The sequence below is a fragment of the Podarcis liolepis genome (assembly GCF_965112155.1).
Source record: "Podarcis liolepis genome assembly, chromosome: 1".
NCBI lineage: Eukaryota > Metazoa > Chordata > Lepidosauria > Squamata > Lacertidae > Podarcis > Podarcis liolepis.
This window is the reverse complement of record NC_139554.1, coordinates 3328864-3343679: the sequence shown is the minus strand read 5'-3', so window position 1 is coordinate 3343679 and position 14816 is coordinate 3328864. Positions and strand designations below refer to the sequence as shown.

The 14816-nt window shown below is 47.0% G+C and overlaps 1 protein-coding gene across 2 annotated transcripts in view; it reads left to right on the top strand.

Moving 5' to 3' along the window:
- The window catches only part of NEMF (nuclear export mediator factor), a 42602-nt gene extending 28388 nt beyond the window's left edge, over positions 1-14214 (top strand). Inside the window, exons 26-33 of one of the 2 annotated variants that reach the window (XM_083514623.1) lie at positions 1728-1878; positions 2687-2764; positions 4646-4825; positions 11044-11076; positions 12156-12262; positions 12358-12401; positions 13520-13599; positions 13778-14214. In XM_083514623.1, coding sequence (XP_083370749.1) covers positions 1728-1878; positions 2687-2764; positions 4646-4825; positions 11044-11076; positions 12156-12262; positions 12358-12401; positions 13520-13599; positions 13778-13855 — 751 coding nt within the window. In that variant the 3' untranslated portion in view covers positions 13856-14214. The remainder of the gene's footprint in view (positions 1-1727; positions 1879-2686; positions 2765-4645; positions 4826-11043; positions 11077-12155; positions 12263-12357; positions 12402-13519; positions 13600-13777) is intronic. The other variant, XM_083514624.1, reaches the window with a different exon arrangement.
- The last annotated feature ends 602 nt before the right edge of the window (positions 14215-14816 follow it).

Here is a 14816-nt window from a genome sequence, read left to right as displayed (position 1 = left end):
GCATTTTAAAAGAGGTCCCCGGAGATTTCCCTATGGGCTTTCTTCTTGCGAAGCAAGCCCATAGGGAAATTCGTCTTGCGGAACGACTCAAAAACGGAAAACTCTTTTGTCTTGCGAGTTTTTCGTTTTGCGAGGCGTTCATCTTGTGAGGCACCACTGTAAAGGGACCCCTGACCATTAGGTCCAGTCGTGGCCGACTCTGGGGTTGTGGCGCTCATCTCGCTTTATTGGCCGAGGGAGCTGATGTACAGCTTCCGGGTCATGTGGCCAGCATGACTAAGCCACTTCTGGCGAACCAGAGCAGCGCACAGAAACGCCGTTTACCTTCCTGCCAGACCTATTTATCTACCTGCACTTTGAGATGCTTTCGAACTGCTAGGTGGGCAGGAGCAGGGACTGAACAATGGGAGCTCACCCGGTCGCGGGGATTCGAACCGCCGACCTTCTGATCAGCAAGTCCTAGGCTCTGTGGTTTAACCCACAGCACCACCTGTGTCCTGCCCCTGCTAAAGCAGCAGCAAAAAATGTAAACTGGGGTGGGGAAGAATTGGGAAGAGAAGGCAGTGGACATTCACAAGTGCCAAAATTAGGCTTGTCCAGGCAGTGGGTGGGTAGGGGGACCACTGACACCATCACCATGTAGAGGAGGAAGGGGGTGGCAGAGGCACAGAGGAGATGAAGGCAACCATGGGGAGCGGTTTGACTTGCCCCCCTGACAGTGGCTCTTCTCTCAGCTGCTGGTTGATGCCTCCTGGCTGTTTGAAGCCAAGCAGCTGGACGGACTCTGAGCCCTTGGGTGGTCTTTTTTCTTTTTTTAAAATATATTTTTATTAAGTTTTACATAACAAATTTAAATCCAAACACATCATTCACCTCCTTATTTAGGATTCTCTGGATCCCTTGACTTCCCTCCATCCTTCCCTGGTTTCCATTATCTATCTTTTTTCATCTGCTTACCTTATTTTCTCTAATTTGTTAAAAAAACGAATAGTCTGTTTTTCCATATTTTTCCGTACATTACAAACTTTACTCAAATCCTGCCAAACGTTTTAGTCATTTACAGCGTTCTCTTAAGTACATTATAATTTTTTCCCATTTTCCTTGAAATTCTTCTCTTCCTGGTTTCTGATTTTCCCAATCAGTCTCGCTATTTTGGCATTGTCCATCATCTTCATCAGCCATTATTCTCTGTCTGAGCCCTTGAATGGTCTAAGGAGCCGCTTCCAAGCTTTTGGGGGTCCCTGCCCTCTTGTTCCCCCCTTGTCCCCTGCCCTACCTTATAAAAAGCTTTATTTGGAATACAGTGGTGCCCCGCAAGACGAATGCCTCGCAAGACGGAAAACTCGCTAGACGAAAGAGTTTTCTGTTTTGGAGGTGCTTCGCAAAATGAATTTCCTATGGGCTTGCTTCGCAAGACGACAATGTCTTGCGGGTTCCTGCGCGTTTTTTCCCCTTTCCCCCCTTTTTCTAAGCCGCTAAGCCGCTTATCAGCTGATCCGATAAGCTGATAAGCTGCTAAAAGCCGCTAATAGCGCTAATCCGCTAATCCGTCAATGGGCTTGCTTCGCAAGACGAAAAAACCGCTAGACGAAGAGAATCACAGAACGGATTCTTTTCGTCTTGCGAGGCACCACTGTAGTCGCAATCTGCTAAGGAAGACGCCACTAAGGGGGCGCTGTTGCCCTGTTTGGGGACCACGGGTCTCAGGCCTCCTGCCTTTTCCCCAGGGAAATGAAGAAGAGGAAGCCAAGTGACCCAGAGGATCCAGACCCGCCCAAGGGGAAGGAAGAGGACGGCAGCCCTCAGCACCCAGCGCCTCCTCCCAGCGCCGGCAAGAATGCAGCAGGGGCCCAGCAGCCCATGAAGAGGGGACAGAAGGTGGGCATTGCAGAGCTGTGGAGTTCGCCTATTTTGCCTGCCGCCTGCACTTTGGAACTCCCTCCCTCTTGAGGTCAAGCAGCTGCCTTCCCTTTCCTCTTCTTGGCACCTGCTAAAAACGTTCTTGTTTAGACAAGCGTGCCTAGGTGTTTAGAAAATAGCATTTTAGCTTTGGCCTGGTTTAAAGTGTTGCTGCAAATTTGTTTTGATCTTATTGTTTTGTCTTTCTGCTCTGAGGGTTTCTCTTACACTCAAGCGGTGTTTAAATATTAATAAATGCAGTGGTACCTTGGATCTCAAACTTAATCCGTTCCGGAAGTCCGTTCCAAAACCAAACCGTTCCAAAACCAAGGCGCACTTTCCCATATAAAGTAATGCAAAATGGATTAATCAGTTCCAGACTTTAAAAACAACCCCTAAAACAGCAATTTAACATGCATTTTCCTATCTAACGAGACCATTGATCCATAAAATGAAAGCAATAAACAATGTACTGCAGTCACACAAGTCAATCAGTAGCTGAACTGGGTTCCACGCATTCACCAAAGCAAAACGAAAAAGCCGCAAAAGCAAAAATGCAAAATAAATAGCAAAAACAGACAGACTTCCAGGTTTGCAGTGTTTGGGTTCCAAGTTGTTTGAGTACCAAGGCGTTTGAGAACCAAGGTACCAGTGTAAAATGCATGAAATGGCTCGGATCCAGACCGAGTTGGGTGCCGCATTCGGAGCGAGTGCTGTGGAGGAGCCTAGCGCACCCTGTCTTTGGGGAAAGCTGCTCAACTCTGCTCCTTCCCTCTCTCCTCTGCAGAGTAAACTGAAGAAGATCAAGGAGAAGTACAAGGACCAGGACGAGGAAGAGCGGGAGCTGATCATGAAGCTGCTGGGGGTGAGTCAGGCAGAAAGGGGCTGGGTCTCTCTTTACCTGGGGAAGAAGGGCCATTGCAGCTCAGAGGCTAGAGCATTTTTCTTGCATGGAGAAGGTCTCTGGTTCAACCCCCAGCGGCTCCCCAGGTAGGGCTGGGAGAGATCATAGAATTGTAAGGGACCCCCGGGGGTCATCTAGTCCAGCCCCCTGCAATGCAGGAATCCCAGCGAAAGCATCCATGTCCTGCCAAAAAACCCGGAGAGTTAGTCCTGAGCTGGGTGGACCCGGTGGCCTGGTTCAGGGCAAGGGAGCTCTTCTGTGTCCACGGCTGGATTAATCATTAAGCAGAATGAGCACATGCTTAGGGCATCAATGGAAAACTGGAATTTTCCATTGCTGGATTTACCATGGATCATACGGTGTAGCTCAGGGGTCAGCAACCCGCGGCTCCGGAGCCGCATGTGGCTCTTTTACACCTTTGCCGCGGCTCCGGGGCGGATACTAGCGAGGGGAGGAGGCGCATTGTGCGCCCCGACACTCCCCACTGTGGCGGGCGCTGTACTGGCTGTGACGTCGCATGGGGGCGCTGCGTGCGTTAGTCACGCACCGTCCCGACGTCACCTTCCCGCCCGCCCGCTACATTGTAAGGGGCATGTACGCTGGTCACTGCATTGAAAGGGGGCATGTACGCTGGTCACTGTTTTGAAGGGGAGTGAAGAACACACACACACAAAAAGGTAACTTGTTAATTTAATGTTTATTTCTATGAGTAGGAGTAATTCTGAGGGGTCAAACAAAGAAATAATAAAAAGTGACAAAAAAGTTATTTTTATAATGACGAGTTTTGCGGCTCCCAGATTTTTTTTCTTCGGAAACGGGTCCAAGTGGCTCTTTTTGTCTTAAAGGTTGCAGACCCCTGGTGTAGCTGAACCAGCTTCCACAAAAAAAGAAATAGCAGAGGAGTTTTCTTTGAAATTGAAAACTATTCTCAGTGTTGTCAAAAGTGGATTGATACTTGTATGATACCCGATTGATTGATACCCGAGAACTTGGACGCAAATTTCTCAGCTCAGCTTCGGCAATTTCACTCGTATGTGCGTCATACATTCAGTGTAATAAAAGTGAAAACAAGATTCGGACAATATTGAATGTGCTTTTCCAAACGCTGACATTTTCTTTCGTATATTTTTAACATTAATGGTCACAAATTGCCCAGCTGAGCATTCATTTTCTCAGTTGAAGTATATTAAAAAATCCCAACAGAATAACTGTTCAACAAGGCAGGCTGGATGCCTTATTCCTGTGGAACACCCTCTTCAGATGTCAAGGAGATAAAGAACTATACAACTTTTAGAAGACATCTGAAGGCAGCCCTGTATCGGGAAGCTTTTAATGTTTGATGCTTTATTATGCTTTATATATTTTGTAAGCCGCCCAGAGTGGCTGGGGAAACCCAGCCAGATGGGCGGGGTATAAATAATAACATTATTATCATTATAATAATCTCTACTAAGCATAGAAGCGGACATGTTCTGTAAGATTAGTTCTGAGTATCTGATCAAAAACTTTGCAATTATAAAAAGTAGGAGAAAACGTTTCAAATACAAGTAAAGTGGAAGCGTACCAAAATAAACATTATTTTCCATTTTACTGTAGGTTTTGTTTCATTTTGAAAAATAAAATTTCATTTTGCTGTTTATTATTGTTTATATTTTGAATTGGACACGTATGGGAGCACCAAAAACTTTTTAAGTGGTTACCTCTTAAGGATATTAATCCGGCCTTGTCTGTGGCCTGCGTTCTGGGGTGGGGGGTGGGGAGAAAGAGAAAATAAATGTATTTCCCCTTTGCTTCCTGTGTCGGGTCTCGAATTCTAACGCCGCTTGTTTGCACCCAACACAGTCTGCAGGTTCGAGCAAAGAAGAGAAGCCGCGGAAAGCCAAGAAAGGGAAGGGGGGTCCGGACTCTGCCAAGAAGCAGCCCCAGAAGCCGCGAGGGGGCCGGAGGGGAGAGGGGGTCACGATAGAGCACGTGGCCGTCGAGTTGCAGGACGTGGCTTTGGAGGAGCACCTGGACGAGAAGGTAAGCCGTCGAGAGAGAACCTGTCCCTGTTAGCGCACAAAGCCCCTGTGGCGATCACACACAGGGCCCCCGGACGTTTGACGGTCTATTGCCTTCTTCGCTGCCACCATCCCGTATCTCACGGGGACACACGGAGTCCAGTCAGTGGTTAACATAAATCAAGTTTATTTTTAAATGCAGGAACAAGCTTATGGTTACAGTTAATTTTACTTGTCAGTTTCTTATTCTTAGTTCCTAACAACTCCAAACTGATTATTCCAACTATCTATCTGACTCCACCTAACAATTCCTCTCACTCTTTCGCAATACAACGCAATACAGGTCAAAGGCCTGGAAACGATGCCTTATGAGGAACGGCTAAGGGAGCTGGGCATGTTTAGCCTGGAGAAGAGGAGGTTAAGGGGTGATATGATAGCCATGTTCAAATATATAAAAGGATGTCACATAGAGGAGGGAGAAAGGTTGTTTTCTGCTGCTCCAGAGAAGCGGACACGGAGCAATGGATCCAAACTACAAGAAAGAAGATTCCACCTAAACATTAGGAAGAACTTCCTGACAGTAAGAGCTGTTCGACAGTGGAATTTGCTGCCAAGGAGTGTGGTGGAGTCTCCTGCTTTGGAGGTCTTTAAGCAGAGGCTTGACAACCATATGTCAGAAGTCCTCTGATGGTGTTTCCTGCTTGGCAGGGGGTTGGACTCGATGGCCCTTGTGGTCTCTTCCAACTCTATGATTCTATGATTCTACCAACCCACACCTAAACCTCCCTCTTCCTTCTTCAACTCCCCAAGCCTCAAAACCACTCAACTCCCAAACCTCAACTCGACTGACTTTCAAAACCTCCCACTCTAACTTTTATTCCCCCCTTGCATTCTCACTGGCCAATCACATCACACCTATTTTACCCCTTTCCTTATGACCCATCCTAGGAGGCAAACGCCACAGCCCCTAACAACTTGGGACCAGTTTTCCTGCGAGATCGCCTGATCCCACAGGCTCCCACTCGATCCCTTCAGTCTGCGTAAGGGGCACCACTGCAGGTGCCAAGTCTGTAAGAAACCAATATTTTAGTTTGGCAGTACCTGCACTTTGGAACTCCCTGCCTAGTGATTGTTATAAAGAAAAAATTTGCTCCTTTTCCCTTATGGGGTACCCAAGAGCACTAATAGAGTCTTCCTGCAGGTTCTCTATTGGTAGGAGACAAATAACAGAGGCCAAGCAGAGAATATTGAGAAGCAAAGCAGCTAGTAAGCCTGATGTTTATTAATCTGTTGCAACAGGGTCCCCCACTCATCACACGCAAGAGGGACCCAGAAAAATGGTGTGCAAGCCCTTATATAGACATTTGAAAATTGCCTCCCCTGTAGCTCAAGACCACCCCCAAAAATCTTCCTACATATATCACTGAAGGGGTGGTCTACAGCAGAAATCCTGTCTGCCAGGATACCTAATAACGGTCACTGATTGCTTTTACCTGGGCATTCTTTTGTGATGGTAAATACTCAGTTCCTGAATCCAGGTCACAGGCTCACCTTATTCAGACACAGATATGCCCTTAAGACAGGATTTGTGAGCAGGGAGACAATGGGGAGGAAATTTTCCCATTTCTTCCCTCCTTGCAGAGAAATATTTGAGGTTGATTTGGGAGAGTCAAAATGGCTTCAGGATTGCTCTCCTGTACTATTTCAGACACGTGGTTTATATACTTACGTATCTGTTTGCCTCATATGTTTATGAACATTTATTTTTTATATATATGTAAGACCTCAGAATTCCTGTAACATGATGTTAGGCAGGTAGCCTTTGCTACGTTCTTTTCGGTACCTGCTAGAAACATTTTTCTTTTAGACAAACTTGCCCCCGCTTATAGAACGTTGATATGCATTTTAGCTTGTTTGTAGCTCATTGCTGGTTCTGTTTTTTGAATACTTTAATGTGTTGTTTTTAATTAATAGTTTTCTTGCTATTTTTTAACAATCAAGTGATATATAAATTTTAATAAATAAATAAGAGGCGGCTACTATAGAAAGCAGTGACTTCTCCTGCCCTCCCGCAAGTACTTCAGGCTTTCCTTCCTTGGAACCAGCCCTCCTCCAGGTACTTCCCCCTTTGCCAACCTGGTGCCCTCCAGGCTGATGGGAGTAGCAGCCCCACAACATCTCGCGGGCACCAGGTTGGCGAAGGGTGAGTTGCTGTCGTTTCAGGGGTCAAGGTGAGACATCTCCCCTCCGCACTCCTTGTTTTCCTGTTTCTTCTAACTGGTGCTTCCTAATCTGTTGCTGCTCAGCATGTTGTGTCCTCTTTGAGGTTTGCACATTCTCTTCTCCCTGCCCCCTTCGCCTCATTATTTCTTTCGTCTTGGAATATTTGTCGCGCTTCTGAAAATCTTGGGGTTCCCCCGAGCAGGCCAGGATGCCCCTCTTGTTTCTCGGAAGGCCCATTTTGGATCTGTTCATGTTTCGTCGCTGGTGGAGGGAACGGTGACTGACGGATCCTGATGCTTATCTAAAGATAGACAGGAAGTGTCTTACAAGAACTAATTTTTCTCCCCTTTGTTCTTTGCATTGCATTGCTTGTTTTTTGGAACATATTCTGCAAATACAACAACAACAACAACAACAACAATAATAATAATAATAATAATAATAATAATAATAATAATAATAATAATTTATTATTATTTGTACCCCAGCCACTCTGGGCGGCTTCCAACAAAGATTAAGAATACATTAAAATGTCACACATTAAAAACTTCAGATGTCTTCTAAATGTCAGGTAGTTGTTGTTCTCTTTGACATCTGATGGGAGAGCGTTCCACAGGGCAGGTGCCACCACCGAGAAGGCCCTCTGCCTGGTTCCCTGTAGCTTAGCTTCTCGCAATGAGGGAACTGCCAGAAGGCCCTCGGAGCTGGACCTCAGCGTCCGGGCAGAACGATGGGGGTGGAGACGCTCCTTCAGATAATTTGACGAATGCAACAATATAGACTAAGACATGCAAGACGCGGGGGGTATTCAGCTCAGAAGAGGCTCATTGAAATTGGAGTGGAGGAGAAGGCTCTGTTTGGCTCTTGTGTTCAAATTTTGCCTGCTGGTTTCCCATTGAGGAGTCTGGTTGGCTCCTGTGAGAACAGGATGCTGGACTCGATGGGCCATTGGCCTGATCCAGCAGACTCTTCTCATGTTCTTGATTTCACTGGGTGTACTCTGAGTAGGACTCAGAATCATGGAATTAGAAGGGACCTTGAGAGTAGGAATCATTGGGTGGTAGTTGATTACTACCGGGTAGCAGTACAGTGGTACCTCGGGTTACAGACGCTTCAGGTTACAGACTCTGCTAACCCAGAAATATTATCTCAGGTTAAGAACTTTGCTTCAGGATGAGAACAGAAATCGTGCTCTGGCGGCGCGGCAGCAGCGGGAGGCCCCATTAGCTAAAGTGGTGCTTCAGGTTAAGAACAGTTTCAGGTTAAGAACGGACCTCCAGAATGAATTAAGTTCTTAACCCGAGGTACCACTGTACAGTAACAAAAGCCGGCAGTTTTAAAATCCCAGCCGCCAGATTCAAAGCAGTGAACAGCCACACTGAGTGAGATTTCTCTATTTTCCAGCTTCTGGGCCTCCCGAAAGCTGGGCTTCTTTGCACCTTTCTCCCCCTGCCCCCATTTTTTTGCTGAAGGCTCAGCGTGTTGCTTGAGATGGTTTCACTCTACATCAAAGACAGCACTGAGTCCAGCAAGCTAGAAATCTCAAAAGGGGCTGGACACCTGCACATAATCAGGAGTAATTTAGTACTGGGGACGTGCTATCATCCCCCTGATCAAAATGCTCAAGGAGACCTTGAGATGATGAATGAAATCAAGGAAGCATCTGAAAATAGGAGTAGTAAAGGGTGATTTCAAGCACCCTCGCGTAGACTGGCTAGATATGTGTTCCAGTCATGACAAAGGGGCAATATTTCTAGATACCCCAAATAATAATAATAATAATAATGTTGTTGTTGTTGTTGTTGTTTAGTCGTTTAGTCGTGTCTGACTCTTCGTGACCCCATGGACCGGAGCACGCCAGGCAATAATAATAATAATAGACTTAATTTTGAGTGGCGCCCAGGACCTGGTGCGAGATGTAAGCGTTGTTGAGCCAAATATAGATGCAAATGGCCAAGGAAATCCAGCACGGTCACATTTGATTTCAAAAGAGGAAATTTGTCCCAAATGAGGAGATTGGTAAAGAGGAGGTTAAAAGGCAGAGGGTCAAATCGCCAAAACGCTTTGGAGTTGTTTAAGACCACAATATTAGAAACTCGTGTGTGTCCAGCAGATCAGGAAAAGGTACCGTGAGAGTCAAGAGACCCCACCAGCTTGGACCTCAGGCAGAGTCAGAGAAGCTATTGGAGGCAAAATGTCCAAATGAAAAGAATGCAAAGGAACACAAATCTGGCAAAGGAAGTGCAGAGAGAAAGGGATGCTTTAAAAAAAGCTTTGAAGAGCCAGCAACAGGAAGCTCTTTAAATGTGTTAGCATCAGAAAATCATCTAGGGAGGCAGTTGGTTCCTCAGATGACTAGGGAGTCAAAGGAGTTGTAAAGGGGGATCAAGAGATTGTGGAGAAGCTAAATGATTTCTGTGCATCTCTCTTCACAGCAGAGGATATAGGGCAAATATCAGAGCCAGGGTTAACCTTTGCAGGAGGCAAGTCTAAAGAACTGAGACAGTGGTGGCAAGAGATGAAGTTCCAGGCCTAAGAGACGAAATAAAAATTGACAGATCGTCACACCTGGATGGCATCCACCTGAGAGTTCTCAAGGAACTCAAATGTGAGATTTCTAATCTTTGCACAAAAATATGTAACTTATATGTAACAGATCAGCCCCCACACCTGACAACTGGTAAGCCGGCAATGTAATGCAATTTGTAAAAAAGGGATTCGGGAGGCCATTCTGGAAATTACAGGCCTGTTGCCTTAATGTTTGGAAAACTAGTGGAAAGTTTTGTTAAGGATAAAATAACTCAGCACATAGAAGAACAAGCCCCACTAAAGCAGAGCCAGCATGGCTTCTGCGAAGGAAAGTCCTGTCTCACGAACCTAGAGAGTGTCAGCAAGCATATCAGCAGAGGTGATCCGGCTTACATTGTTTACTTGGACTTTCCAAAAGCTTTCGACAAAGTACCTCACCAAAGGCTCTTGAGTAAGCTTAGCAGTCAAGGAATAAGAGGAGAAGTCATCTTGTGGATAAGGACTTGGCTAAGTTGCAGGAAGCAAACAGCAGGAATAAATGGACAGTTCTCTGAATGGAAAGAAGTAGGAAGTGGGAGTCCCCCAGGGATCAGGGCTGGGACCTGTGCATTTTAACATGTTCATAAACGATCTAGAGTTAGGAGTCACTTCTTAAAATGAGATTGCAAGGAGCTTCAAAAGGACCTCTCCAAGCTGAGTGAATGGGAGGTAAAATTGAAAGTGAAATTCAGTGTAAACGAGGTTAAATTGATGCATATAGGGGCAAAAAGCCATAAATTTAACATAAACGTTCATGGTGACTGACCAGGAATGAATGAGACCTTGGGGCCATAGTGAAGATGTCCGCCAAGTGTGCAGCAGCCGTGAAAAAGGCAAATTCCATGAGAGGGATCATTAGGAAAGGAATTGCAAATAAAACTGTCAGTATCATAATGCCATTATACAAATCTGTTGAGCAATCACATTTGGAAGACTGTGCAGTAGAGTTCTGGTCACCTCACCTCAGAGAGGATATGGTAGAGTTGGAAAACGTTGAGAAAAGGGCCACCAAGATGACTGATCATTTCGAGTGAAGGAAGGTTGCAGCGTTCAGAACTTTTAAGTTTAGAGAAAAGGCAAGCAAGAGGAAATATGATAGAAGCTTATGAAATAGCACAGAGAAAGAGGGCAGTTTTTCTCCCTCTCATAACAATAGAACTCACCGATATCCAATTCAGCTGAGTGTTGGAAGATTCAGGATAGATAAAAAGACAGGACTTCTTCGTGCAGCGTATAGTTAAACTGTGGAACTCATTGCCACAGGAGGCAGTCATGGCCACTAACCGGGATGGCTTGAAAAGAGGATTAGACAATTTCATGGAGGAGGAGAAGGCTGCCAATGGCTCCTAGACACAATGTCTACGCTCTGCCTCTACAATCAGAGGCAGAAATGCATCTGGACGCCAGCAGGACTCTTACGTTCTTACATTCTTATGTTGACTTTTGCAGGATGATCAGGACCAGGATCAGCTGGGGAACGAGGTAAATACAAAATGCCCAATTTCGGGGGGAATGCTGGAAGTGCTTTGACTCGGTCAGATCCGTCGTATCCTGAACCTAAGAGAGCTGTGGCTTGGGGAGGGAACATGAAGATACCTCCTCAGAATGTGTTCTCCCTGCCCACCCCCCACATTGATGCGAGGAATCATCAGGACGGTGCATTCTCCAAACCCTTTTCTCTTGAGTTTCACCTGGTGACGAGCCACTCACAGATATCCTGTTACCAAAAAGGCTGAAGGAGGTTCCTTCCTTTGTTTTATGAAATAAATGCCACATGTTCTTCATCCAGTGGGCTCTGGAAATAGCTTAGTGTCTTAAGATTTGTAAAGGTAACGGGACCCCTACCATTAGGTCCAGTCGTGGCCGACTCTGGGGTTGCAGCGCTCATCTCGCTTTATTGGCTGAGGGAGCTGGGCATACAGCTTCTGGGTCATGTGGCCAGCCAGAGCAGCGCACAGAAACGCCATTTACCTTCCCACTGGAGCGGTACCTATTTATCTACTTGCACTTTGACGTCTTTTCAAACTGCTAGGTTGGCAGGAGTAGGGACCGAGCAACGGGAGCTCACCCTGCTGTGGGGATACGAACCGCTGACCTTCTGATCGGCAAGCCCTAGGCTCTGTGCTTTAGACCACAGCGCCACCTGCGTCCCTGGAAATAGCTTAGTGTCAGTTTAAAAAAAAGATTCTTACATGGGAGCATTTGAGTGAAATATGGAATGGCCGCAAAAGACCATAAAGAAAACTTGTGTACATACATCCATATGGCCAATGGGGAGTCTTTAAAGACTGTATAAACCACCACCACCCCATTTGAAAATATTGTGCGACACATACAAAAAGAAATGAATTACAAAGTTAGAACTGTGAAGAGTCCATTAAATCTCTGTCAAGCCAGCAGGAGCCGTATGTGTGTTTCTACCCTAAGAAAGTTGGCTTGAATGTGTGTGTGTCTAAAGGATTTGCCGGAAAGGATAAAAGCACAGAAAAACCCCCAGAGCCAGGCATGCCCACCCCTCTCCCTTCACAGCCTCTGCTCCCATCTCCTCTGTTCTGTTTCAGGAAGGAGAGACGCTGTATGATTCTCTGACTGGGCAGCCCCACCTGGAAGACATTCTCCTCTTCGCCATCCCATTCTGCGCCCCTTACACCACCATGACCAACCACAAGTGAGTGGCAGCAACTCTTGGCCCCTTTGGCATTGCCCTTCGTAAAAGGGGCCTCCGATTAAACCTTGTGTTTGTTCTTGTTCTTTTTTTTCAAGATACAAAGTCAAGCTGACACCTGGCACACAGAAGAAGGGCAAAGGTATTGTACGCTCTCCGTTGCATTTCTTCCCAGCTCCTTTTTGTTGTTCTAGCCAGTGGATCAATTGCACACACAAAAATTCCGCAGGGCAGCATTACTCGGGAAACGTGAGCGTTACGAGGCAGCTTGACCTCTTACCGTATTTTTCGCTCCATAAGACGCACCTGACCATAAGACACATCTAGTTTTTAGAGGGGGAATGCAAGGGAAAAAATATTATTTAAGGGGAGCTCTGAGCAGAGCCTGTATGCATCCCAGGCTCTGCTCAGCGCTCCCTTTCCCGAGCCGTGAGGAGTGTGTGTGTGGCACTTGCGGGCTTTTCCCCAAGAGCTGCACACATGCTCCGTGTGGCTCTTTAAAGGGAGCACAGCTCTTGGGGGCTTTTCCAGGAGGTGGGGGAAGGGACAGAGGGGCTAAGGCAGAAGCTAGAACAGCAAGAGGGAGCGCTGCGCTGCAATCCCTCTTGCTGTTCTGGCTTCTGGCTTAGCCGCGCAGCCTGCATTCGCTCCATAAGATGCACACACATTTCCCCGTACTTTTTAGGAGGGGGAAAGTGTGTCTTATAGAGCGGAAAATACGGTAAATTTGTGGGGCCAAATTTCATGCTTACACACCAGTCTCTCAATGTCATTATCACATCGTATGATTGACTGGTCGGTTTTCCTGTCCACCTGTCAAAATCCCTTCTGTAGTGTCCCCAGGAACCCAGCAGCCAGTCAGGTCTGGCATCAGGTGGGCTTGACTTGCCCCAAACAGCCTTGTGGGCCAAATGGGGAGGCCTGGTGGGTCCCATTTGGCCGCAAATCTGGAGATTCCCTATCACTGCTGTAGAAAGATGGGTAGCCCAGAAATCTGTCTGGCTTGCAAACAACCACTCGCCTGTCTTCTGTAGTGATTGGAGAATCATCTCCAGGTAAGCAAGCTTGCTTTCCCCCCTTTGGCCTGCAATGTGCCCACTGACTTCCACGGTGGGCAGAAAGGCTCGTGATCCGTCAGTTGGGTGGTGGCCGCGGTGAACCTGCTTGCAAGGATGTTCTAAGTGAACAAACGGTGGTACATTTCCATCTCTGCTGATGGCCCCCTGCCCCATAAATCTGTACCTTCTGTCTTCCCAACAGCTGCAAAAACGGCTCTGCACAATTTCATGCAGTCCAAGGAGGCGACCCCGAGAGAGAAGGATCTCTTTCGCAGCGTCAAGGTAAGAAGCCCCTTCTCTGGGCAGGGGGCAGGCCTGCAGCTTTGGCCGAAAGCAAGTGGCGTCTGCTTTCGGAGCCAATTTGTGTGGTTTTATCCTAACCGAGTTTCTGGCGAACAGAACCAAGGTTTTGCTCTATGTACAGCTGACCAAGATGGAATCGTGTTATTCTCTTCTACAGGATACAGACCTGTCCAGAAATATTCCGGGCAAAGTCAAGGTGTCGGCCCCCAATCTCCTGAACCTGAAAAAGAGGTGAGGGGCCACTGCTCACAGCACCGCCGGCCTGCAGCCCTGGACTGCCTTCACCCACTGCCAAGAGTGACAACCGACCTCCCTGTCTGGGCCTCCTTCCAGTTTTGCAAATACAAGTGTGACTGATACTGATGACTTCTGTTGCTTATTTGGCCAAAGCGAGAGCAGTGCATCCTGTTAACTTAGCTCCAGCTTTCAGATCACAGCTATGTGTGGAAGCGGGTTATGGTCTACCGTATTACATGACTGCTCAAGTCCTTCTCATGTTTTAGATTCCAGATTTGAGCGTTCCTATTGCTACAATGTCCAGAAAGCTGCTTATGGGACATCTTGCTGAGATGCTTATTAAAGGCCTCAGTCCCCTGCTTGTCTCCTCCCAGATGGATTGAGTTAGGTTTGAAATAAGAGGGTGCGTTTAGCAACTGTGAGAGGACCAGGCATTTCATTGCTTTAGTCTTCCTGTATGGGTTGATGTCGGGAAATGAAGTAAAAAAACCTTTAGGGAGAGGGAAATCCCCTTCTAAAATACAAATTAGCTCTAGTTACACCTGTTTAAAGGTAAAGGGTAAAGGGACCCCTGACCATTAGGTCCAGTCGTGATCAACTCTGGGGTTGCGCCGTTCATCTTGCTTTATTGGCCGAGGGAGCCGGCATACAGCTTCCGGGTCATGTGGCCAGCATGACTAAGCCGCTTCTGGCGAACCAGAGCAGCGCATGGAAATGCCGTTTACCTTCCCGCCAGAGCGGTACCTGTTTATGTTCTTGCACTGGTGTGCTTTCGAACTGCTAGGTTGGCAGGAGCAGGGACCGAGCAACGGGAGCGTACCCCGTCGCGGGGATTCGAACCGCCGACCTTCTGATCAGCAAGCCCTAGGCTCTGTGGTTTAGACCACAGCGCCACCTGCGTCCCTTAGGGAGAGGGAAATCCCCTTCTAAAATACAAATTAGCTGTTACACCTGTTTAC